We start from the raw sequence: 25,805 nt of genomic DNA on the forward strand, positions 1-25,805 counted from the left end.
AGAGGAGAAGAATCCCATGCCTTCCTCCTGCCCCAAGAGCAGAAGAATCCCATGCCTTCCTCCTGCCCCAAGAGCAGAAGAATCCCATGCCTTCCTCCTCCCCCAAGAGTGGAAGAATCCCATGCCTTCCTCCTGCCCCAAGAGCGGAAGAATTCCATGCCTTCCTCCTGCCCCAAGAGCAGAAGAATCCCAGGCCTCCCTCCTGCCCCAAGAGCAGAAGAATCCCATGCCTTCCTCCTGCCCCAAGAGCAGAAGAATCCCATGCCTTCCTCCTGCCCCAAGAGCGGAAGAATCCCATGCCTTCCTTGTGCCCCAAGAGTGGAAGAATCCGATGCCTTCCTTGTGCCCCAAGAGTGGAAGAATCCCATGTCTTCCTCCTCCCCCAAGAGTGGAAGAATCCCATGCCTTCCTCCTGCCCCAGGAGCAGAAGAATCCCATGCCTTCCTCCTGCCCCAAGAGTGGAAGAATCCCATGCCTTCCTCCTGCCCCAAGAGCAGAAGAATCCCATGCCTTCCTCCTGCCCCAAGAGCGGAAGAATCCCATGCCTTCCTCCTCCCCCAAGAGTGGAAGAATCCCATGCCTTCCTCCTGCCCCAAGAGCAGAAGAATCCCATGCCTTCCTCCTGCCCCAAGAGCAGAAGAATCCCATGCCTTCCTCCTGCCCCAAGAGCAGAAGAATCCCATGCCTTCCTCCTGCCCCAAGAGCGGAAGAATCCCATGCCTTCCTCCTGCCCCAAGAGCAGAAGAATCCCATGCCTTCCTCCTGCCCCAAGAGCAGAAGAATCCCATGCCTTCCTCCTGCCCCAAGAGCAGAAGAATCCCATGCCTTCCTCCTGCCCAAAGAGCGGAAGAATCCCATGCCTTCCTCCTCCCCAAGAGCAGAAGAATCCCATGCCTTCCTCCTGCCCCAAGAGCAGAAGAATCCCATGCCTTCCTCCTCCCCCAAGAGTGGAAGAATCCCATGCCTTCCTCCTGCCCCAAGAGTGGAAGAATCCCATGCCTTCCTCCTTTCCTAAGAGTGGAAGAATCCCATGCCTTCCTCCTTTCCTAAGAGTGGAAGAATCCCATGCCTTCCTCCTTTCCTAAGAGTGGAAGAATCCCATGCCTTCCTCCTCCCCCAAGGGTGGAAGAATCCCATGCCTTCCTCCTCCCCCAAGAGTGGAAGAATCCCATGCCTTCCTTGTGCCCCAAGAGTGGAAGAATCCCATGCCTTCCTCCTGCCCCAAGAGTGGAAGAATCCCATGCCTTCCTCCTGCCCCAAGAGCAGAAGAATCCCATGCCTTCCTCCTGCCCCAAGAGCAGAAGAATCCCATGCCTTCCTCCTGCCCCAAGAGCGGAAGAATCCCATGCCTTCCTCCTGCCCCAAGAGCGTAAGAATCCCATGCCTTCCTCCTGCCCCAAGAGCAGAAGAATCCCAGGCCTCCCTCCTGCCACAAGAGCAGAAGAATCCCATGCCTTGCTCCTGCCCCAAGAGCAGAAGAATCCCATGCCTTCCTCCTCCCCCAAGAGCAGAAGAATCCCATGCCATCCTCCTCCCCCAAGAGCGGAAGAATCAGGAGGATAACCCGTCTACTGTGCTTAGAAGATATATTAGACTAGCATGTCTAATGCATCTAGACTCGGGAGGATAACCAGTCTACTGTGCTTAGAAGATATATTAGACCAGCATGTCTAATGCATCTAGACTCGGGAGGATAACCTGTCTATTGCGCTTAGAAGATATATTAGACTAGCATGTCTACTGCATCTAGACTCAGGAGGATAACCCGTCTACTGTGCTTAGAAGATATATTGGACCAGCATGTCTAATGCATCTAGACTCGGGAGGATAACCCCTCTACTGTGCTTAGAAGATATATTGGACCAGCATGTCTAATGCATCTAGACTCGGGAGGATAACCAGTCTACTGTGCTTAGAAGATATATTAGACCAGCATGTCTAATGCATCTAGACTCGGGAGGATAACCTGTCTATTGCGCTTAGAAGATATATTAGACTAGCATGTCTACTGCATCTAGACTCAGGAGGATAACCCGTCTACTGTGCTTAGAAGATATATTGGACCAGCATGTCTAATGCATCTAGACTCGGGAGGATAACCCCTCTACTGTGCTTAGAAGATATATTGGACCAGCATGTCTAATGCATCTAGACTCGGGAGGATAACCCCTCTACTGTGCTTAGAAGATATATTGGACCAGCATGTCTAATGCATCTAGACTCGGGAGGATAACCCCTCTACTGTGCTTAGAAGATATATTGGACCAGCATGTCTAATGCATCTAGACTCGGGAGGATAACCAGTCTACTGTGCTTAGAAGATATATTAGACCAGCATGTCTAATGCATCTAGACTCGGGAGGATAACCTGTCTATTGCGCTTAGAAGATATATTAGACTAGCATGTCTACTGCATCTAGACTCAGGAGGATAACCTGTATACTGTGCTTAGAAGATATATTAGACCAGTATATCTACTGCATCTAGACTCAGGAGGATAACCCCTCTACTGTGCTTAGAAGAAATATTAGACCAGCATGTCTACTGCATCTAGACTCAAGAGGATAACCTGTCGACTGTGCTTAGAAGATATATTGGGCCAGCATGTCTACTGCATCTAGACTCAGGAGGATAACCCGTCTACTGTGCTTAGAAGATATATTACATCAGCATGTCTACTGCATCTAGACTCAGGAGGATAACCTGTCTACTGTGCTTAGAAGATATATTAGACAAGCATGTCTACTGCATCTAGACTCAGGAGGATAACCCGTCTACTGTGCTTAGAAGATATATTAGACCAGTATATCTACTGCATCTAGACTCAGGAGGATAACCCCTCTACTGTGCTTAGAAGAAATATTAGACCAGCATGTCTGCTGCATCTAGACTCAAGAGGATAACCTGTCGACTGTGCTTAGAAGATATATTAGACCAGTATGTCTACTGCATCTAGACTCAGGAGGATAACCCGTCTACTGTGCTTAGAATATATATTAGACCAGCATGTCTACTGCATCTAGACTCAGGAGGATAACCCGTCTACTGTGCTTAGAATATATATTAGACCAGCATGTCTACTGCATCTAGACTCAGGAGGATAACCTGTATACTGTGCTTAGACAATATATTGGACCAGCATGTCTACTGCATCTAGACTCGGGAGGATAACCTGTCTACTGTGCTTAGAAGATATATTAGACCAGCATATCTACTGCATCTAGACTCAGGAGGATAACCTGTCGACTGTGCTTAGAAGATATATTAGACCAGTATATCTACTGCATCTAGACTCAGGAGGATAACCCCTCTACTGTGCTTAGAAGATATATTACATCAGCATGTCTACTGCATCTAGACTCAGGAGGATAACCCGTCTACTGTGCTTAGAAGATATATTAGACCAGCATATCTACTGCATCTAGACTCAGGAGGATAACCTGTCGACTGTGCTTAGAAGATATATTAGACCAGTATATCTACTGCATCTAGACTCAGGAGGATAACCCCTCTACTGTGCTTAGAAGATATATTACATCAGCATGTCTACTGCATCTAGACTCAGGAGGATAACCTGTCGACTGTGCTTAGAAGATATATTAGACCAGCATGTCTACTGCATCTAGACTCAGGAGGATAACCTGTCTACTGTGCTTAGAAGATATATTACATCAGCATGTCTACTGCATCTAGACTCAGGAGGATAACCCGTCAACTGTGCTTAGAAGATATATTAGACCAGCATGTCTACTGCATCTAGATAATGCAGCCTTTGTACAGATGATCCTGACATAGCTACTTCAAGGACAAGACAACATCCAGCCTCAAGGTACACACGCATGCACCACTTTAGTAGATGTCTGCTGCAGGCACGCGACCCACCTACACACACAAGAATGCAGCAATGACCTGCAACAAAGGTTTGGTCTAGCTGGACACATAACGTTTCTCTTTCTCTAACCACAACACATAATCTTCTCTAATTCAGCACCCATTCACGTGCCTGACTCCATGGGTTGCTTACTGGAGCTCGGCCAGTCCACCCAACTCCTTAACTTGGTCAAATGCACACGCATTGTAAGCCTACAGACAACTTTCACATACCTGGAGTACAGTCCCCCGAGGGCGTTCCCACCACAAGCGTGTTGAGGCCATATTAATGGGATAAAGGTAATATATAAATAACTGCTACTATAAATACCATCTGGGGGGGCAGGATTTTATATGTTAATTATCAACGCCCACTTTCTGGCTTTCCCGGTCATGATCTTTATTTTCCCTGCTGATGTCAAATGATTTTGGGGGACTCTTGGATCCATTGGCTGAAGGATATATATGGCGTGGTGTGTTGGCATTTGAGTTCGCAGGTGGAGCATATCTGTGGCACGTAGTTCGTTCAAAGCAACATAAATCAATCCAAGAAGACTGGCCTCAAACTTTGAACCGCAATTCTTACACTTGCTCTCAGTTTGGCTTTTGAGAGGACTTCCTCTGTACAGGCCCTGTCATGTAGTGACCAACACAGACAACAGACTATGAATGCCACTTACAGGGCTTCCCAGGACGGGGCAATTTGCCACTCCATACATGTGTACAGCAGGAGTGTAGAATACAAGTATTCTAGTGGGGTAAGAGTATTCATGATTACGTCTAATTCTAGACTCATAATAATCTTGTTTCCTGAGAACAATCCAGAAATGCCATAAACACAAAGGAAGGTGTTTAGTTCCTCGTAGGGAATGCCACGTGCTCTACAACCAAAACAGCCTCATTCTAAACTTGTGTGAAAACAAGAGAAAACACCAAAACTGCAAATATATAGATTTGTGAAGGAGCCACAGGGGTTAGTAAGCAGGAGTCCACACCAGAAACACACATTAGTGGATGCAAAATTAGGCATTGACTACTTAGCCCACTGCACTGCCCTGACCAGGAAAGTACACATTCTGTCCACCTATAGGTTGGGCTAATAGTTTTATTCGCATTCGAGTTATTTTTCTGCAATTTGCCTAGAACTTAGAAACCGGTTCTAAAAGCATGATACACTTGTATAATGAGAACACATACCTTCTTTGACTTGAGCTTCCATGAGCGTTTTCTCAGGCAAGTCTGAAAAATAATGTCAAAATTAGTTGTATAGAAAAAACATTGCTCATAGAATTCCACACAACACACAAAGAAGAAGCTTAACAACACTGCTGGAAGGGCTCTTCCCCCAATCTAAGCCGGCTTTGGACTCCCTTGATGGTCCTCCTCTCACAGGGGGTAGGTGGCAGCTGGAGTGGAGCAGCATTTGTACAACTCTTAGGAGGTTACATGGGGCGTCAGAAAACTATTCTTTAGTTCTTTAGTAAAAGTAGTTTTGTGTCTACATTGAAGACAAGTATCTACCAAAAGTATCCGCAGCAAAATGTACAAGATATGGAGGCAAAAATAAAAATCTATCTACCAATGAGAACGCCTGCTTGGCAAAGTCTATCTACCAATGAGAACCCCCACGTGGCATTCACAGGACTTCTATCTACCAATCAGAACGCCTGCTTGGCTCTCACAGAACTTCTATCTACCAATCAGAACACCCGCTTGTCTCTGACAGGACTTCAGTTTCCCCAGAGTTCCTGTGATCCTACAGTGGAAAGTCTATGTACCAATGAGAATATCCGCTTGGCTTTCACATGACTTCAAAATCCCCAGAGTCCCATGATCCTACAGTGGAAAGTCTATAGCGACCAACACTGGATCATGCAGCCGGGTTTCCCCTTCATGGGGCGGAGCACGGATCCAAGAATCCCAAAATGCAGCAGCAGTCCTTTTTGGGAGAGGGTGGGGGGCTGTCTGCTCTATAATTCAAAAGCAGGCTAATGAGACAGAAAAGCACAAAGTTACATAGGTATCAGTGGTTGGGAGCCAAAGTGGTTGGGAGGCCGACTGGCTACCTATCAAAGCCGTATCGAATGTAAAGTCCTATCATACACTGATACATTCATAACACTGCACCTACCTCATCCAGCGCATCAACAAAAGCTCCAGACCTCGATGCCTACGCTCTGCCACCACCTCATCGCTTGCTGCACCTCGATTCTCCAGAAGAAGAGCAGGTGGGGCTGGCATGATTGGTACAGCTCCCACTCTTTGGAACGCCCCAAACCTCGATGCCTACGCTCTTCCACCACCTCATCGCTTGCTACACCTCGATTCTCCAGAAGAAGAGCAGGTGGAGCTGGCGTGATTGGTACAGCTCCCACTCTTTGGAACGCCCCAAACCTCGATGCCTACGCTCTGCCACCACCTCATCGCTTGCTACACCTCGATTCTCCAGAAGAAGAGCAGGTGGAGCTGGTGTGATTGGTACAGCTCCCACTCTTTGGAACACCCCAAACCTCGATGCCTACGCTCTGCCACCACCTCATCGCTTGCTGCACCTCGATTCTCCAGAAGAAGAGCAGGTGGGGCTGGCATGATTGGTACAGTTCCAACTCTTTGGAACGCCCCATACCTCAATGCCTACGCTCTGCCACCACCTCATCGCTTGCTGCACCTCGATTCTCCAGAAGAAGAGCAGGTGGGGCTGGCATGATTGGTACAGCTCCCACTCTTTGGAACGCCCCAAACCTCGATGCCTACGCTCTGCCACCACCTCATCGCTTGCTACACCTCGATTCTCCAGAAGAAGAGCAGGTGGAGCTAGTGTGATTGGTACAGCTCCCACTCTTTGGAACGCCCCAAACCTCGATGCCTACGCTCTGCCACCACCTCATCGCTTGCTACACCTCGATTCTCCAGAAGAAGAGCAGGTGGAGCTAGTGTAATTGGTACAGCTCCCACTCTTTGGAACGCCCCAAACCTCGATGCCTATGCTCTTCCACCACCTCATCGCTTGCTACACCTCGATTCTCCAGAAGAAGAGCAGGTGGAGCTGGCATGATTGGTACAGCTCCCACTCTTTGGAACGCCCCAAACCTCGGTGCCTACACTCTGCCACCACCTCATCGCTTGCTACACCTCGATTCTGCAGAAGAAGAGCAGGTGGAGCTAGCGTGATTGGTACAGCTCCCACTCTTGAGAACGCCCCAAACCTCGGTGCCTACACTCTGCCACCACCTCATCGCTTGCTGCACCTCGATTCTCCAGAAGAAGAGCTGGTGGAGCTAACGTGATTGGTACAGCTCCCACTCTTTGGAACGCCCCAAACCTCGATGCCTATGCTCTTCCACCACCTCATCGCTTGCTACACCTCGATTCTCCAGAAGAAGAGCAGGTGGAGCTGGCATGATTGGTACAGCTCCCACTCTTTGGAACGCCCCAAACCTCGATGCCTACGCTCTGCCACCACCTCATCGCTTGCTACACCTCGATTCTGCAGAAGAAGAGCAGGTGGAGCTAGCGTGATTGGTACAGCTCCCACTCTTGAGAACGCCCCAAACCTCGGTGCCTACACTCTGCCACCACCTCATCGCTTGCTGCACCTCGATTCTCCAGAAGAAGAGCTGGTGGAGCTAACGTGATTGGTACAGCTCCCACTCTTTGGAACGCCCCAAACCTCGATGCCTACGCTCTTCCACCACCTCATCGCTTGCTACACCTCGATTCTCCAGAAGAAGAGCAGGTGGAGCTGGCATGATTGGTACAGCTCCCACTCTTTGGAATGCCCCAATCCTCGATGTCTACGCTCTGCCACCACCTCATCGCTTGCTACACCTCCATTCTCCAGAAGAAGAGCAGGTGGAGCTGGCATGATTGGTACAGCTCCCACTCTTTGGAACGCCCCAAACCTCAATGCCTGCGCTCTGCCACCACCTCATCGCTTGCTACACCTCGATTCTCCATAAGAAGAGCAGGTGGAGCTAGCATGATTGGTACAGCTCCCACTCTTTGGAACGCCCCAAACCTCGATGCCTACGCTCTTCCACACCTCATCGCTTGCTACACCTCGATTCTCCAGAAGAAGAGCAGGTGGAGCTGGCATGATTGGTACAGCTCCCACTCTTTGGAACGCCCCAAACCTCGATGCCTATGCTCTGCCACCACCTCATCGCTTGCTACACCTCGATTCTCCAGAAGAAGAGCAGGTGGAGCTAGCGTGATTGGTACAGCTCCCACTCTTGAGAACGCCCCAAACCTCGGTGCCTACGCTCTTCCACACCTCATCGCTTGCTACACCTCGATTCTCCAGAAGAAGAGCAGGTGGAGCTGGCATGATTGGTACAGCTCCCACTCTTTGGAACGCCCCAAACCTCGATGCCTACGCTCTGCCACCACCTCATCGCTTGCTACACCTCGATTCTCCAGAAGAAGAGCAGGTGGAGCTGGCATGATTGGTACAGCTCCCACTCTTTGGAACGCCCCAAACCTCGATGCCTACGCTCTGCCACCACCTCATCGCTTGCTGCACCTCGATTCTCCAGAAGAAGAGCAAGTGGAGCTAGTGTGATTGGTACAGCTCCCACTCTTTGGAACGTCCCAAACCTCGATGTCTACGCTCTGCCACCACCTCATCGCTTGCTACACCTCGGTTCTCCAGAAGAAGAGCAAGTGGAGCTAGTGTGATTGGTACAGCTCCCACTCTTTGGAACGCCCCAAACCTCGATGCCTACGCTCTGCCACCACCTCATCACTTGCTATACCTAGATACTCCAAAACAGAATGTGGGGCTAGCTTCATTGTCACCGCTCCCACTCTTTGGAACGCCCCTCCGACATGTTTCCAAGAATAACCCTCATACCAAATCTTCTGCAGAAAACTGAAAAAGTTTATTTAACAAACATGCCTAAAAGCTTTTCCCACCATCTTATGACTGCATGACTGTACCAATGTGTCTGTCCTTCTATTTCATGAATGTATTCCTGCACTGTAATCATATTTAGCGCTGTGATACTTCCGGGTCTGGGCGCTATCAACAAATGTAATAAATAAATAAATATAAATAAAGTAGCGATAATGGATCCTGCAGTTGAATAGATGGTTCTGTGGAATAGGTCCAGTGTTGCCATTCAGCAGGGGGTAGATTCTCCTGAGTCAGCTAAATGCTTAGTTGCAGTTCCTTGCAGTCACCTTCCTCTGGAACATCTCTGGACAGCAAACAGTACTCTGAAGGTTTGTGGCAACAGTGGAAAAGCCTTTCAAGGGTTCCCCTTAGTTCCTGTGGTCAGTGTGGCAGTTCCCAAATGCTCCAGCTACCGCTCAAAGATGCAGCGGGCCACAGGCATCTCTCAGGAATCTGCACTCTCCAGGGCACAGATTCTCTTGGCAGCATCTGACAAGATGCACGTCACAGTCACAGGTTCCAGGCGCTGCTCGCTACCGTTTCTCGCAGAAGATGGCGTCTTTGGCTTCTCACATCAGGAACTGCGCAGGGGTCAAAGCCAGGTGTCTCGGGACAGAGTTTCTGGTGAGAGTGCTACTCATCTACTCCTGCTGGCTATAGAAATGCATGCACCAGGCTCACCATCCTTCCATTCATGCAACCACTGTCCGTGTAGTTGAACCTGCACCAATAGGCCATCAGGTAAAAACTGTCATAATCCTAAAATGCGAGATGTGAACTGAACGCTTGTGCACTTAAGTGTTTGGGACGGCTTGTGCATGTATGTGTGTGGGACGGCTTGTGCATGTATGTGTGTTCAGAACGGCATGTGTGTGTGGAACAGCTTGTGCGTGTATGTGTGTGGGATTTATCAAATGGCAACCCAGCTCCACCTTGGTCCCTCTTTCTCGTACTGTCAGTAGACTCCTCGCTCTCTCTCTCCTTATCTGGGTCTGTCAGTGTCTGAAGTACACTCCTGAGCAGACTCCTGGCTTCCTCTCCCTGCGACAGATGCCAATGAGACTGTTGAGGGCTACACCACAGGGGCTGGGAAGAGACAGGCCACAGAGAGAAACCAGAGGAGACCGTGGCCCAGGAGTATGGATTAAAGTAGTAGAGTCTGGCAAATGTGGAAGAAATACTTTCTGGTAGAGTCTGTTGAAGATATTGACACTGCCCCGGAAGAGTGCCCCCTAACTAGAGTGTGCAGTTATCTGACCATCTAAAGCATATCTAAAGCAAAGGGGGAAAGTACAGGCTGGAAGACGTAACAAAGTAGAACCTGGGCACCAAACCCCTAAGAATTTATGTTTGAGGTAAGACCCACAGCTGCCAGCCTCCATTCAATGGAACCCAACCTGTGGTCTCTATTTCTCTTTCCCAGACCCTCAGCTGCCAGCCTCCATTCAATGGAACCCAACCTGTGGTCTCTATTTCTCTTTCCCAGACCCTCAGCTGCCAGCCTCCATTCAATGGAACCAGACCTGTGGTCTCTATTTCTCTTTCCCAGACCCAAAGCTGCCAGCCTCCATTACAGGAAACCCAACCTGTGGTCTCTTTCTCTTTCCCAGACCCACAGCTGCCAGCCTCCATTCACTGGCACCCGACCTGTGGTCTCTATTTCTCTTTCCCAGACCCACAGCCGCCAGCCTCCATTCAATGGAACCTGACCTGTGGTCTCTATTTCTCTTTCCCAAACCCACAGCTGCCAGCCTCCATTCCAGGGAACCCAACCTGTGGTCTCTATTTCTCTTTTCCAGACCCACAGCTGCCAGCCTCCATTCAATGGAACCTGACCTGTGGTCTCTATTTCTCTTTTCCAGACCCACAGCTGCCAGCCTCCATTCAATGGAACCCGACCTATGGTCTCTATTTCTCTTTTTCGGACCCACAGCTGCCAGCCTCCATTCAATGGAACCTGAGCTGTGGTCTCTATTTCTCTTTTCCGGACCCACAGCAACCAGCCTCCATTCACTGGAACCCGACCTGTGGTCACTATTTCTCTTTCCCAGACCCAAAGCTGCCAGCCTCCATTCAGTGGAACCCGACCTGTGGTCACTTTCTCTTTCCCAAACCCACAGCTGCCAGCCTCCATTCAGTGGAACCCGACCTGTGGTCTCTCTTTCTCTTTCCCAGACCCACAGCTGCCAGCCTCCATTCAGTGGAACCCGACCTGTGATCTCTATTTCCCTTTCCCAAACCCACAGCTGCCAGCCTCCATTCAATGGAACCAGACCTGTGGTCTCCCTTTCTCTTTCCCAGACCCACAGCCGCCAGCCTCCATTCCAGGGAACCCGACCTGTGGTCTCTATTTCTCTTTTTCGGACCCACAGCTGCCAGCCTCCATTCAATGGAACCCGACCTGTGGTCTCTCTTTCTCTTTCCCAGACCCACAGCCGCCGGCCTCCATTCAATGGAACCAGACCTGTGGTCTCCCTTTCTCTTTCCCAGACCCACAGCCGCCAGCCTCCATTCAATGGAACCCGACCTGTGATCTCTATTTCCCTTTCCCAAACCCACAGCTACCAGCCTCCATTCAATGGAACCTGACCTGTGGTCTCTTATTTTTTATTTATTTAAAGGGCACCAAAGCCCACAGGCATCAGGGCGCACAAACACAAACATGAACACAGGAAACAGCAACAAAAAAAAGACGGTACAGGAGACCAACGTGGGCAAGAGAGTCAGAAGCGGGGCGGGTTCTATTTCAGAGAGGTAAGGCTGTAGAGAGCGTTAGTTGAAAAGGATCGTTTTCAATCTCCAGCAAAATGGATAGTATTTATTTAGTCATTTATATAGTGCACAAAGCCCAGAGGCAGCTAGGTGCTTTAAACTTAGGAATTTGGTTACAGAAAGTGCTTACACTGGTTATAAGCCAGTCATACAAAGGACCTGGATGGTACGCAGTATACAGTCTAGGAAAACCATGCCTCTTGTTGCGGGGAGCTACATCCAGAGTACATACATGGGACATGATAAGCACGGAATATACAGTCTAGGAAAATCTCGCCTCTTGTTGCGGGGAGCTACACCCCTTAGTACATACATGGGACATGATAAGCACGGAATATACAGTCTAGGAAAATCTCGCCTCTTGTTGCAGTCAGCTAAATCCAGAATACATACATGGGACATGATAGGTGTGGAATATACAGTCTAGGAAAATCTTGCCTCTTGTTGCGGGGAGCTACATCCAGAGTACATACATGGGACATGATAAGCACGGAATATACAGTCTAGGAAAATCTCGCCTCTTGCTGCTGGGAGCTACACCCCTTAGTACATACATGGGACATGATAAGCACGGAATATACAGTCTAGGAAAATCTCGCCTCTTGTTGCAGTCAGCTAAATCCAGAATACATACATGGGACATGATAGGTGTGGAATATACAGTCTAGGAAAATCTTGCCTCTTGTTGCGGGGAGCTACATCCAGAATACATACCTGGGACATGCTAGGTACGCAGTATACAGTCTAGGAAAATCTCGCCTATTGTTGCGGGGAGCTACATCCAGAGTACATACATGGGACATGATAAGCACGGAATATACAGTCTAGGAAAATCTCGCCTCTTGCTGCCGGGAGCTACATCCAGAATACATACATGGGACATTATAGGTGCAGAATATACAATCTAGGAAAATCTCGCCTCTTGTTGCGGGGAGCTACATCCAGAGTACATACATGGGACATGATAAGCACGGAATATACAGTCTAGGAAAATCTTGCCACTTATTATGGGGAGCTACATCCAGAATACATACATGGGACATGATAGGGGCAGAATATACAGTCTAGGAAAATCTCGCCTATTGTTGCGGGGAGCTACATCCAGAGTACATACATGGGACATGATAAGCACGGAATATACAGTCTAGGAAAATCTCGCCTCTTGCTGCCGGGAGCTACATCCAGAATACATACATGGGACATTATAGATGCAGAATATACAATCTAGGAAAATCTCGCCTCTTGTTGCGGGGAGCTACATCCAGAGTACATACATGGGACATGATAAGCACGGAATATACAGTCTAGGAAAATCTTGCCACTTATTATGGGGAGCTACATCCAGAATACATACATGGGACATGATAGGGGCAGAATATACAGTCTAGGAAAATCTTGCCTATTATTACGGAGAGCTACAACCAGAGTACATACATGGGACATGATAAGCACGGAATATACAATCTAGGAAAATCTCGCCTCTTGTTGCGGGGAGCTACATCCAGAGTACATACATGGGACATGGTTAGTGCGGAATATACAGTCTAGGAAAATCTCGCCTCTTGCTGCCGGGAGCTACATCTAGAATACATACATGGGACATTATAGGTGCAGAATATACAATCTAGGAAAATCTCGCCTCTTGTTGCGGGGAGCTACATCCAGAGTACATACATGGGACATGGTTAGTGCGGAATATACAGTCTAGGAAAATCTTGCCACTTATTACGGGGGGCTACATCGAGAATACATACATGGGATATGATAGGGGCAGAATATACAATCTAGGAAAATCTCGCCTCTTGTTGCGGGGAGCTACATCCAGAGTACATACATGGGACATGGTTAGTGCGGAATATACAGTCTAGGGGAATCTTGCCACTTATTATGGGGAGCTACATCCAGAATACATACATGGGACATGATAGGGGCAGAATATACAGTCTAGGAAAATCTCGCCTATTGTTACGGAGAGCTACAACCAGAATACATATATAGGACATGATAAGTACGGAATATACAGTCTAGGAAAATCTTGCCTCTTGTTGCGGGGAGCTACATCCAGAGTACATACATGGGACATGGTTAGTGCGGAATATACAGTCTAGGGGAATCTTGCCACTTATTATGGGGAGCTACATCCAGAATACATACATGGGACATGATAGGGGCAGAATATACAGTCTAGGAAAATCTCGCCTATTGTTACGGAGAGCTACAACCAGAATACATACATAGGACATGATAAGTACGGAATATATAGTCTAGGAAAATCTCGCCTCTTGTTGCGGGAGCTACATCCAGAATACATACATGGGACATGATAGGTGCAGAATATACAATCTAGGAAAATCTCGCCTCTTACTGCCGGGAGCTACATCCAGGGTACATACATGGGACATGATAGGTGCAGAATATACAATCTAGGAAAACCTTGCCTCTTGTTGCGGGGAGGTACATCCAGAATACATACATGGGACATGATAGGTGCAGAATATACAGTCGAGGAAAACCTCGCCTCTTGTTGCGGGGAGCTACATCCAGAATACATACATGGGACATGATAGGGGCAGAATATACAGTCTAGGAAAATCTCGCCTATTGTTACGGGGAGCTACAACCAGAATACAACATAGGACATGATAAGTACGGAATATACAGTCTAGGAAAATCTCACCTCTTGTTGCAGGAGCTACATCCAGAATACATACATGGGACATGATAGGTGCAGAATATACAATCTAGGAGAATCTTGCCTCTTGTTGCGGGGAGCTACATACAGAATACATACATGGGACATGATAGGGGCAGAATATACAGTCTAGGAAAATCTCGCCTATTGTTACGGGGAGCTATAACCAGAATACATACATAGGACATGATAAGTACGGAATATACAGTCTAGGAAAATCTTGCCTCTTGTTACGGGGAGCTACATCCAGAATACATATATAGGACATGATAAGTACGGAATATACAGTCTAGGAAAATCTCGCCTCTTGTTGCGGGGAGCTACATCCAGAATACATACATGGGACATGATAGGGGCAGAATATACAGTCTAGGAAAATCTCGCCTATCGTTACGGGGAGCTACAACCAGAATACATACATAGGAAATGATAAGTTCGGAATATACAGTCTAGGAAAATCTCGCCTCTTGCTGCCGGGAGCTACATCCAGAATACATACATGGGACATGATAGGGGCAGAATATACAGTCTAGGAAAATCTTGCCACTTATTACGGGGAGCTACATCCAGAATACATACATGGGACATGATAGGGGCAGAATATACAGTCTAGGAAAATCTCGCCTCTTGTTGCGGGGAGCTACATCCAGAGTACATACATGGGACATGATCGGTGCAGAATATAAAATCTAGGAAAACCTCGCCTCTTGTTGCGGGGAGGTACATCCAGAATACATACATGGGACATGATAGGTGCAGAATATACAGTCGAGGAAAACCTCGCCTCTTGTTGCGGGGAGCTACATCCAGAATACATACATGGGACATGATAGGTGCAGAATATACAATCTAGGAAAATATTGCCTCTTGTTGCGGGGAGCTACATCCAGAGTACATACATGGGACATGATAGGGGCAGAATATACAGTCTAGGAAAATCTCGCCTATTGTTACGGGGAGCTACAACCAGAATACAACATAGGACATGATAAGTACGGAATATACAGTCTAGGAAAATCTCGCCTCTTGTTGCGGGAGCTACATCCAGAATACATACATGGGACATGATAGGTTCAGAATATACAATCTAGGAGAATCTTGCCTCTTGTTGCGGGGAGCTACATCCAGAATACATACATGGGACATGATAGGGGCAGAATATACAGTCTAGGAAAATCTTGCCTATTGTTACGGGGAGCTACAACCAGAATACATACATAGGACATGATAAGTACGGAATATACAGTCTAGGAAAATCTTGCCTCTTGTTACAGGGAGCTACATCCAGAATACATATATAGGACATGATAAGTACGGAATATACAGTCTAGGAAAATCTCGCCTCTTGTTGCGGGGAGCTACATCCAGAATACATACATGGGACATGATAGGGGCAGAATATACAGTCTAGGAAAATCTCGCCTATCGTTACGGGGAGCTACAACCAGAATACATACATAGGCCATGATAAGTTCGGAATATACAGTCTAGGAAAATCTTGCCTCTTGTTACGGGGAGCTACATCCAGAATACATATATAGGACATGATAAGTATGGAATATACAGTCTAGGAAAATCTCGCCTCTTGTTGCGGGGAGCTACATCCAGAATACATACATGGGACATGATAGGGGCAGAATATACAGTCTAGGAAAATCTCGCCTATTGTTACGGGGAGCTACATCCAGAATACATACATAGGACATGATAGGTGCGGAATATACAGTCTAGGAAAATCTTGCCACTTATTACGGGGAGCTACATCCAGAATACATACATGGGACATGATAGGGGCACAATATACAGTCTAGGAAAATCTCGCCTATTGTTAGGGGGAGCTACAACCAGAATACATACATAGGACATGATAAGTACGGAATATACAGTCTAGGAAAATCTTGCCTCTTGTTACGGGGAGCTACATCCAGAATACATATATAGGACATGATTGGTACAAGGTATACAAGTTAACGAAAAGCTTGCCACTTATTGCAGGGAACTGCATTATCAAAGTATACAAGGGACATGATTATTATGGTCAATGCATACTGGGTGAGTCTTGTCTATTGTTGCAGGGACTATAGCAAGCATGTATAGGACATAACATTGGTGCAAGATGAATACATGCTAGGAGAGGCCTCACACTTGAAGCAACGGGCCACATCAGGCATGCATAGAGCAGGGTAAGGCTATAAAGATGAGCAGAATGGTGGAGGAACCTCTCATAGAAAGGGGGCTATACCAGTCAAGCGGACAGTATTACGATAATGAGGTCGCAAGAATACAATTGAACAGCACACCTCATGTTACTTGGCAGTAAGCGTAGTGCTCCTCATCTTCGCCTAATGTTCCCGCACGGCCACTGTGCCGAATCTGAACCAAGCTTATAATCTACATCCGTAACTGTATCACAACCATGTAACCTGAAAGCTGTAACCTACTTGCCTACTGGCCTTGCCAGGTATGTGCTTGGCGAACTACTGCACCGCTGCTCCTCATCTTTGCCTAATGTTCCCGCATGGCCACTGTGCCGAATCTGAACCAAGCTTATAATCTACCTCTGTAACTGTATCACGACCATGTAACCTGAAACCTCTAACCTGCATGCCCACTGTGCTGAATCTGAACCAAGCTTAGAATCTACCTCCGTAACTGTATCACAACCATGTAACCTGAAACCTGTAACCTGCATGCCCACTGTGCTGAATCTGAACCAAGCTTAGAATCTACCTCTGTAACTGTATCACAACCATGTAACCTGAAACCTCTAACCTGCATGCCCACTGTGCCTAATCTGAACCAAGCTTATAATCTACCTCTGTAACTGTATCACAACCATGTAACCTGAAACCTCTAACCTGCATGCCCACTGTGCCGAATCTGAACCAAGCTTAGAATCTACCTCTGTAACTGTATCACAATCATGTAACCTGAAACCTGTAACCTGCATGCCCACTGTGCTGAATCTGAACCAATCTTATAATCTACCTGTGTAACTGTATCACAACCATGTAACCTGAAACCTGTAACCTGCATGCCCACTGTGCCGAATCTGAACCAAGCTTAGAATCTACCTCTGTAACTGTATCACGACCATGTAACCTGAAACCTGTAACCTGCATGCCCACTGTGCTGAATCTGAACCAAGCTCATAAACTACCTCTGTAACTTTATCACAACCATGTAACCTGAAACCTGTAACCTACTTGCCTACTGGCCTTTCCAGGTATGTGCTCAGCGAACTACTGCACCGCTGCTCCTCATCTTCACCTAATGTTCCCGCATGCCCACTGTGCCGAATCTGAACCAAGCTTAGAATCTACCTCTATAACTGTATCACAATAATGTAACCTAAAACCTGTAACCTACTTGCCTTTCCAGTTGTGCCACCTTCCATATTGGACTGTAACAAATATAACTACCAAAATGACCATAATGCCTTTGCTGTACTGATGTGGCACCAGCACCTCTGGTGCAGCCTTGCCAGTGTGTGAAACTTTCCATATTGCACTGTAACAAACATAACTTCCTACAATGACCATAATGCCTTTGGCTCTACTATGAAGTGTGCTGATGACTTGTAACACTTTTGGGACTAATGCCGAAGCGCTGCGCTCTTCATACCCATTTCTTAGCATTTGTACCACATTGGTATTGCTCTTCCATGTAATTATCATGCAACCATGTAATCACGGCTGAACTCAAGCGTAGATGCATGATCTCAGAGATTGCCAAAAAGGCAATGCATTAAATGAAGAGAATGCGTGAGGTGGCCTTTAGACGCAGGGCTATTTCACTGGTCAGGAGAGTGAGGTAGTGAGAGGGATAGAGAGATGGATGTCTGTGGAGATAAGAGCATCTAAACTGTGGCCAGCGGTGTGCGTCGGGCAGAAGCAAGAATGGAGAGAATGTGTGAGGTGGCCTTTAGACGCAGGGCCAGGAGAGTGAGGGTAGTCAGAGGGATAGAGAGATGGATGTCTGTGGAGATAAGAGCATCTAAGGTGTGGCCAGCGGTGTGCGTCGGGCCAGAAGGAAGAATGGAGAGAATGCATGAGGTGGCCTTTAGATGCAGGGCTATTTCACTGGTCAGTCCAGGAGAGTGAGGTAGTGAGAGGGATAGAGAGATGGATGTCTGTGGACATAAGAGCATCTAAGCTGTGGCCAGCGGTGTGCGTCGGGCAGAAGCAAGAATGGAGAGAATGTGTGAGGTGGCCTTTAGACGCAGGGCCAGGAGAGTGAGGTAGTGAGAGGGATAGAGAGATGGATGTCTCTGGAGATAAGAGCATCTAAGCTGTGGCCAGCAGTGTGCGTCGGGCCAGAAGGAAGAATGGAGAGTATGCATGAGGTGGCCTTTAGATGCAGGGCTATTTCACTGGTCAGTCCAGAAGAGTGAGGTAGTGAGAGGGATAGAGAGATGGATGTCTCTGGAGATAAGAGCATCTAAGGTGTGTCCAGCAGTGTGCGTCGGGCCAGATGGAAGAATGGAGAGAATGTGTGAGGTGGCCTTTAGATGCAGGGCCAGGAGAGTGAAGGAGTGAGAGGGATAGAGAGATGGATGTCTGTGGAGATAAAAGCATCTAAGGTGTGGCCAGCAGTCGGCGTCGGGCCAGAAGGAAGAATGGAGAGAATGTGTGAGGTGGCCTTTAGACGCAGGGCTACTTCGCTGGTCAGTCCAGGAGAGTGAGGTAGTGAGAGGGATAGAGAGATGGATGTCTCTGGAGATAAGAGCATCTAAGGTGTGTCCAGCAGTGTGCGTCGGGCCAGATGGAAGAATGGAGAGAATGTGTGAGGTGGCCTTTAGATGCAGGGCCAGGAGAGTGAAGGAGTGAGAGGGATAGAGAGATGGATGTCTGTGGAGATAAAAGCATCTAAGGTGTGGCCAGCAGTCGGCGTCGGGCCAGAAGGAAGAATGGAGAGAATGTGTGAGGTGGCCTTTAGATGCAGGGCTACTTCGCTGGTCAGTCCAGGAGAGTGAGGTAGTGAGAGGGATAGAGAGATGGATGTCTGTGGAGATAAGAGCATCTAAGCTGTGGCCAGCGGTGTGCGTCGGGCAGAAGGAAGAATAGAGAGAATGTGTGAGGTGGCCTTTAGGCACAGGGCCAGGAGAGTGAGGTAGTGAGAGGGATAGAGAGATGGATGTCTCTGGAGATAAGAGCATCTAAGCTGTGGCCAGCGGTGTGCGTCGGGCAGAAGGAGGAATGGAGAGAATGTGTGAGGTGGCCTTTAGACACAGGGCCAGGAGAGTGAGGTAGTGAGAGGGATAGAGAGATGGATGTCTCTGGAGATAAGAGCATCTAAGGTGTGGCCAGCGGTGTGCGTCGGGCCAGAAGGAAGAATGGAGAGAAAGAGTCGCATAGATTGCGGAAAGGACCTCAAGAGTATTGGATAACATTACCTTGGGAAAGGAGACAAACTACTAATTATAAAACAGCTAAAAAAAGACCAAGAAAGGAACTGAAATTCGTTACCAAAGAGAGAAGGAACAAAAGTCCAATAACGCTGTGAACGAACGACATGAACTGATATAAATAATCGCCAGAGACTACTTGAAGATAGTTTATTAAACTGAACTTCATGGGAAGCAAATTCTCAGGAGAAGAGAGACATTCTTCTATCTTTAGTTGTTAAGATAGTGGTAGGGTCAGAAAGGGTTAGTTTGGGCGGTGGACAGATTCTGTAAGACAATCACTGACGAGCACCTTAGCTAGTTTTGTTAGGCTGGGATGGCTTGTAGAATAGGGAAAGGTAGACATTTATTCTTCTTATGGATCCTCAGAGTCCTTGTGCTTCTGACCTAGCACACCACACACACACAAACATTGCTCCCACAGACACTTCCCAAACCCACTGCCCCCACCCACCGCACACTAATACTGCCCACCTGCACACACTGCACTTGCACAATGCCCCACATCGAAGAACTGTGAATCGGCACACACACTGTCAAAAGACACCCTTCATTCACACATATTGACCACACACACTTGCCCACACACTGCACCACATGCTATCCACACAAACTCACTGCCCACACAACTAACACTGTCACAAACACTCTACCCATACGGCCTCAAAACACAATGCCCACTTACGCACTGTCTCCAGCAAACATACACTGCCCCTTCACTGATAATCTACTCACCCCGACACACTTTGCCCACACACACACCCACACACACACACACACACACACACAATGCCCCTGCACCAGGCACATCCCTCACAGAAACACTGCCCGTATATGCACTGCACACCACACACACACACACACACACACACACACACACAAGCACTGCTCCCACACATGTACTGCCTCAAACACAAAACTCACACACACTGTACCTCGGACATACTCTACACCCAATGTTGTGTGCACCTGGGTATTTCAAGGGCATTCATGCCAATGATGTAGCTGGACATTTGAATTCAATCCTTGATGGAGATGTAAGTGCTTGGACATATAAAGTCAATCCCTGATGATGATGAAAGTGCTTGGACATTTGAGGCCAATCCCGGATGATGAGGGAAGTGCTTGGACATTTGAAGTCAATCCCTGAAGATGATGTAAGTGCTTGGACATTTGAATTAAATCCCAGATGATGATAAAAGTGCTTGGACATTTGAAGTCAATCCCAGGTGATGATAAAAGTGCTTGGACATTTGAAGTCAAGCCCTGATGATAATGTAAGTGCTTGGACATCTGAGGTCAATCCCAGATGATGATGTAAGTGCTTGGACATATAAAGTCAATCCCAGATGATGATGTTAGTGCTTGGACATATGAGGCCATTCGCTGCAAGAGTTGCTGAGCTTACGATGGTAAAACCTGACAAATACTTATACAGTGACTATTCAAAAGCAAAAACTGGTGGCTGTGTTATGGTTGGTTTGATGTGTTGTGCAGCTACAGCTGAACTTTCTGAGACCCTTCCTTCCCCATCACACAGTAAAGTCGCAAGAGAAGCAGCACAACATCAAAACAAATAATGTTCTTTCTGGGTAGGACAGTGCTTGCTGGAGTGCAGGTTAGTGTGCTTGCTAGAGTGCAGGTTAGTGTTCTTGCTGGAGTGCAGGCTAGTGTGCGTGCTAGAGTGCAGGTTAGTGTGCGTGGTGGAGTGCAGGCTAGTGTTCTTGCTGGAGTGCAGGCTAGTGTGCTTGCTGGAGTGCAGGTTAGTGTTCTTGCTGGAGTGCAGGCTAGTGTGCGTGCTGGAGTGCAGGTTAGTGTGCATGCTGGAGTGTAGGTTAGTGTGCGTGGTGGAGTGTAGGTTAGTGTGCGTGGTGGAGTGCAGGTTAGTGTGCGTGGTGGAGTGCAGGCTAGTGTTCTTGCTGGAGTGCAGGCTAGTGTGCTTGCTGGAGTGCAGGTTAGTGTTCTTGCTGGAGTGCAGGCTAGTGTGCGTGCTGGAGTGCAGGTTAGTGTGCGTGCTGGAGTGCAGGTTAGTGAGCGTGCTGGAGTGCAGGTCAGGGTGCTTGCTGGAGTGCAGGTTAGTGTGCTTGCTGGAGTGCAGGTTAGTGTGCATGGTGGAGTGCAGGTTAGTGTTCTTGCTGGAGTGCAGGCTAGTGTGCTTGCTGGAATGCAGGTCAGGGTGGTTGCTGGAATGCAGGTCAGGGTGCTTGCTAGAGTGCAGGTTAGTGTGCGTGGTGGAGTGCAGGCTAGTGTGCTTGCTGGAGTGCAGGTTAGTGTGCTTGCTAGAGTGCAGGTTAGTGTGCGTGGTGGAGTGCAGGCTAGTGTTCTTGCTGGAGTGCAGGCTAGTGTGCTTGCTGGAGTGCAGGTTAGTGTTCTTGCTTGGAGTGCAGGCTAGTGTGCGTGCTGGAGTGCAGGTTAGTGTGCGTGCTGGAGTGCAGGTTAGTGAGCGTGCTGGAGTGCAGGTCAGGGTGCTTGCTGGAGTGCAGGTTAGTGTGCTTGCTGGAGTGCAGGTTAGTGTGCATGGTGGAGTGCAGGTTAGTGTTCTTGCTGGAGTGCAGGCTAGTGTGCTTGCTGGAATGCAGGTTAATGTGCTTGCTGGAGTCCGGGTTAATGTGTGTGCTTGAGTGCAGGTTAGTGTGCTTGCTGGAGTGCAGGTTAGTGTGCTTGCTGGAGTGCAGGTTAGTGTGCATGGTGGAGTGCAGGTTAGTGTTCTTGCTGGAGTGCAGGCTAGTGTGCTTGCTGGAATGCAGGTTAGTGTGCTTGCTGGAGTCCGGGTTAATGTGTGTGCTTGAGTGCAGGTTAGTGAGCGTGCTGGAGTGCAGGTCAGGGTGCGTGCTGGAGTGCAGGTCAGGGTGCTTGCTGGAGTGCAGGTTAGTGTGTGTGCTGGAGTGCAGGTTAGTGTGCTTGCCTGAGTGCAGGTTAGTGTGCATGGTGGAGTGCAGGTTAGTGTTCTTGCTGGAGTGCAGGTTAGTGTGCTTCCTGGAGTCCGGGTTAATGTGGGTGCTGGAGTGCAGGTTAGTGTGCTTGCTGAAGTGCAGGTTAGTGTGCTTGCAGGAATCCGGGTTAGTGTGCTTGCTGGATTGCGGGTTAGTGTGCTTGCTGGAGTGCAGGCTAGTGTGCATGCTGGAGTGCAGGTTAGTGTGCTTGCTGGAGTGCAGGTTAGTGTGCTTGCTGGAGTGCAGGTTAGTGTGCTTGCTGGAGTGCAGGTTAGTGTGCATGGTGGAGTGCAGGTTAGTGTTCTTGCTTGAGTGCAGGCTAGTGTGCTTGCTGGAATGCAGGTTAGTGTGCTTGCTGGAGTCTGGGTTAATGTGTGTGCTTGAGTGCAGGTTAGTGAGCGTGCTGGAGTGCAGGTCAGGGTGCGTGCTGAAGTGCAGGTCAGGGTGCTTGCTGGAGTGCAGATTAGTGTGTGTGCTGGATTGCGGGTTAGTGTGCATGCTGGGGTGCAGGTTAGTGTGCATGGTGGAGTGCAGGTTAGTGTTCTTGCTGGAGTGCAGGCTAGTGTGCTTGCTGGAATGCAGGTGAATGTGCTTGCTGGAGTCCGGGTTAATGTGTGTGCTTGAGTGCAGGTTAGTGTGCTTGCTGGAGTGCAGGTTAGTGTGCTTGCTGGAGTGCAGGTTAGTGTGCTTGCTGGAGTGCAGGTTAGTGTGCATGGTGGAGTGCAGGTTAGTGTTCTTGCTGGAGTGCAGGCTAGTGTGCTTGCTGGAATGCAGGTTAGTGTGCTTGCTGGAGTCGGGGTTAATGTGTGTGCTTGAGTGCAGGTTAGTGAGCGTGCTGGAGTGCAGGTCAGGGTGCGTGCTGGAGTGCAGGTCAGGGTGCTTGCTGGAGTGCAGGTTAGTATGTGTGCTGGAGTGCAGGTTAGTGTGCTTGCCTGAGTGCAGGTTAGTGTGCATGGTGGAGTGCAGGTTAGTGTTCTTGCTGGAGTGCAGGTTAGTGTGCTTCCTGGAATCCGGGTTAGTGTGCTTGCTGGATTGCGGGTTAGTGTGCTTGCTGGAGTGCAGGCTAGTGTGCATGCTGGAGTGCAGGTTAGTGTGCTTGCTGGAGTGCAGGTTAGTGTGCTTGCTGCAGTGCAGGTTAGTGTGCATGGTGGAGTGCAGGTTAGTGTTCTTGCTGGAGTGCAGGCTAGTGTGCTTGCTGGAATGCAGGTTAGTGTGCTTGCTGGAGTCCGGGTTAATGTGTGTGCTTGAGTGCAGGTTAGTGAGCGTGCTGGAGTGCAGGTCAGGGTGCGTGCTGGAGTGCAGTTCAGGGTGCGTGCTGGAGTGCAGGTCAGGGTGCTTGCTGGAGTGCAGGTTAGTGTGTGTGCTGGATTGCGGGTTAGTGTGCATGCTGGGGTGCAGGTTATGGTGTGCAGGTTAGTGTGGGTGTTGGAGTGCAGGTTAGTGTGGGTGCTGGAGTGCAGGTTAGTGTGCGTGCTGGAGTGCAATTTAGTGTGCGTGCTGGAGTGCAATTTAGTGTGCGTGCTGGAGTGCAGGTTAGTGTGCGTGCTGGAGTGCAGGTTAGTGTGCTTGCTGGGTGATGGAAGGCCGTCTGTGGAATTCCAAGTGGGGCGGGGGGGTTTGGGTAGTTAGGGGTCTAGTGGAGCCATCTGGCTAGATGAATGCTCTGGGGTTTTAGATCTGTGTACATAACCCTGGCTTAGAAGTGTTCCTTTTAGAATGTATCAATTCTAAAAACACTTTTTTAAATAATCTATTGGTTTGAAATGAGCTCAACTCAGATCTGAAACAAGAAATCTTTGAGTACTTACATTTCTGGAAGTCCTTTCTAAATCGTGTTAACAGATCATTTCTGGGAACCCGTGAGAGTAAATCTTGTGTGATCAGGAGGGCACGTTTCTCGTCATAGTGAGCGACCATTAAATCTGTGAGCTCCATAGGGTCGGCTGTTTCGAGATCACTTGCTGGGATATTTGACTTTGCACCGGGGACTTGAGACTCTTTGAGCAGAAACTTGAACATCTTGAATTCAGCCTCTAGTAGTTCTCCCATTATAGCCAAGAGAAGACTTCGGCCCGTTTGTGGGCGCTCTTCCTGGTCCATGATAAGAGCAGAAGGGATGAGCTGCAACAAACAATATAAGAAGATTTATGTGAATAACTGATAAGAGTCAATCATGCATCACACTGAGTATGGATCAGTGTCATTGCAGGGACTAGCACACATCTCACTCCATTCATTAAACGTTTAGTTTCCATCTTAAATCAGGATAAAGGTGTCAAAGCCTCTTTAGTTTATTTCCAAACGTAAAATTCTGGCTTGACTGTCATTTGGGCAGGTTGTCTTGAGATATTGGATGTAATATTCGCACAGATAAATGGGACACATGAGAAAAGCACACAAAATAACCTGCCAACCATGTGTACAGAAAACACCGTTATTCTCTAACAACGCAGATCAATTTACAAAGTACCTCACCTTCCCCCGAGCCAGGGAATACCATTACAATCCTAAATAACCCGAAAGCTTCAAATATTCCAGAGTATTCACGCTCCGCACCCAGCATTCAAGGAAACCCTGGCCAAGATCTCACCACTAGGGATGTCCGGGGCCCACACAATACCCGCAGGAAATGTCACCTCTTCCAACTCCACTCACACTACCAGATCTACCTGAAAGGATGATCGCCCACATCGGAGAAGTGGAAGCCTGTCCTGCGTGGACAAAGAGGAGTCTGTAACAGGCCAAAGAGAAGCCTGGAACAGGCCAAAGAGGAGTCTGGGACAGGCCAAAGAGGAGTCTGGGACAGGCCAAAGAGGAGCCTGGAACAGGCCAAAGAGGAGTCTGGGACAGGCCAAAGAGGAGTCTGGAATAGGCCAAAGAGGAGCCTGGGACAGGCCATAAAGGAGTCTGGGACAGGCCATAGAGGAGCCTGGCCGAAGAGAAGCCTGTAACAGGCGAAAGAGGAGTCTGGAACAGGCCAAAGAGAAGCCTGGAACAGGCCAAAGAGGAGTCTGGGACAGGCCATAGAGGAGCCTGGCCGAAGAGAAGCCTGTAACAGGCGAAAGAGGAGTCTGGAACAGACAGGCCAAAGAGGAGTCTGGAAGAGGCCAAAGAGGAGTCTGGAAGAGGCCAAAGAGGGGTCTGGAACAATCCAAAGAGAAGCCTGGAACAGGCCAAGGAGAAGCCTGGAACAGGCCAAAGAGGAGTCTGGGACAGGCCATAGAGGAGCCTGGCCGA

At 48.5% G+C, this 25,805-nt stretch overlaps 1 protein-coding gene across 2 annotated transcripts in view; it reads right to left on the reverse strand.

The window, feature by feature from the left end:
- Nucleotides 1-25,805, reverse strand: part of LOC138452919 (NACHT, LRR and PYD domains-containing protein 3-like) — a 467,379-nt gene that overhangs the window by 425,144 nt on the left and 16,430 nt on the right. For both annotated transcript variants that reach the window (XM_069605268.1, XM_069605267.1), the window contains exons 2-3: nt 24,377-24,689; nt 5,068-5,109 (exon numbers count right to left, since the gene is read on the reverse strand). In XM_069605268.1, the coding sequence (XP_069461369.1) occupies nt 5,068-5,109; nt 24,377-24,668 (334 nt within the window). In that variant the 5' untranslated portion in view covers nt 24,669-24,689. The remainder of the gene's footprint in view (nt 1-5,067; nt 5,110-24,376; nt 24,690-25,805) is intronic.

This window comes from Ambystoma mexicanum, chromosome 4p (assembly GCF_040938575.1).
Source record: "Ambystoma mexicanum isolate Mex_15411 chromosome 4p, UKY_AmexF1_1, whole genome shotgun sequence".
NCBI classification, from domain to species: Eukaryota; Metazoa; Chordata; class Amphibia; order Caudata; family Ambystomatidae; genus Ambystoma; species Ambystoma mexicanum.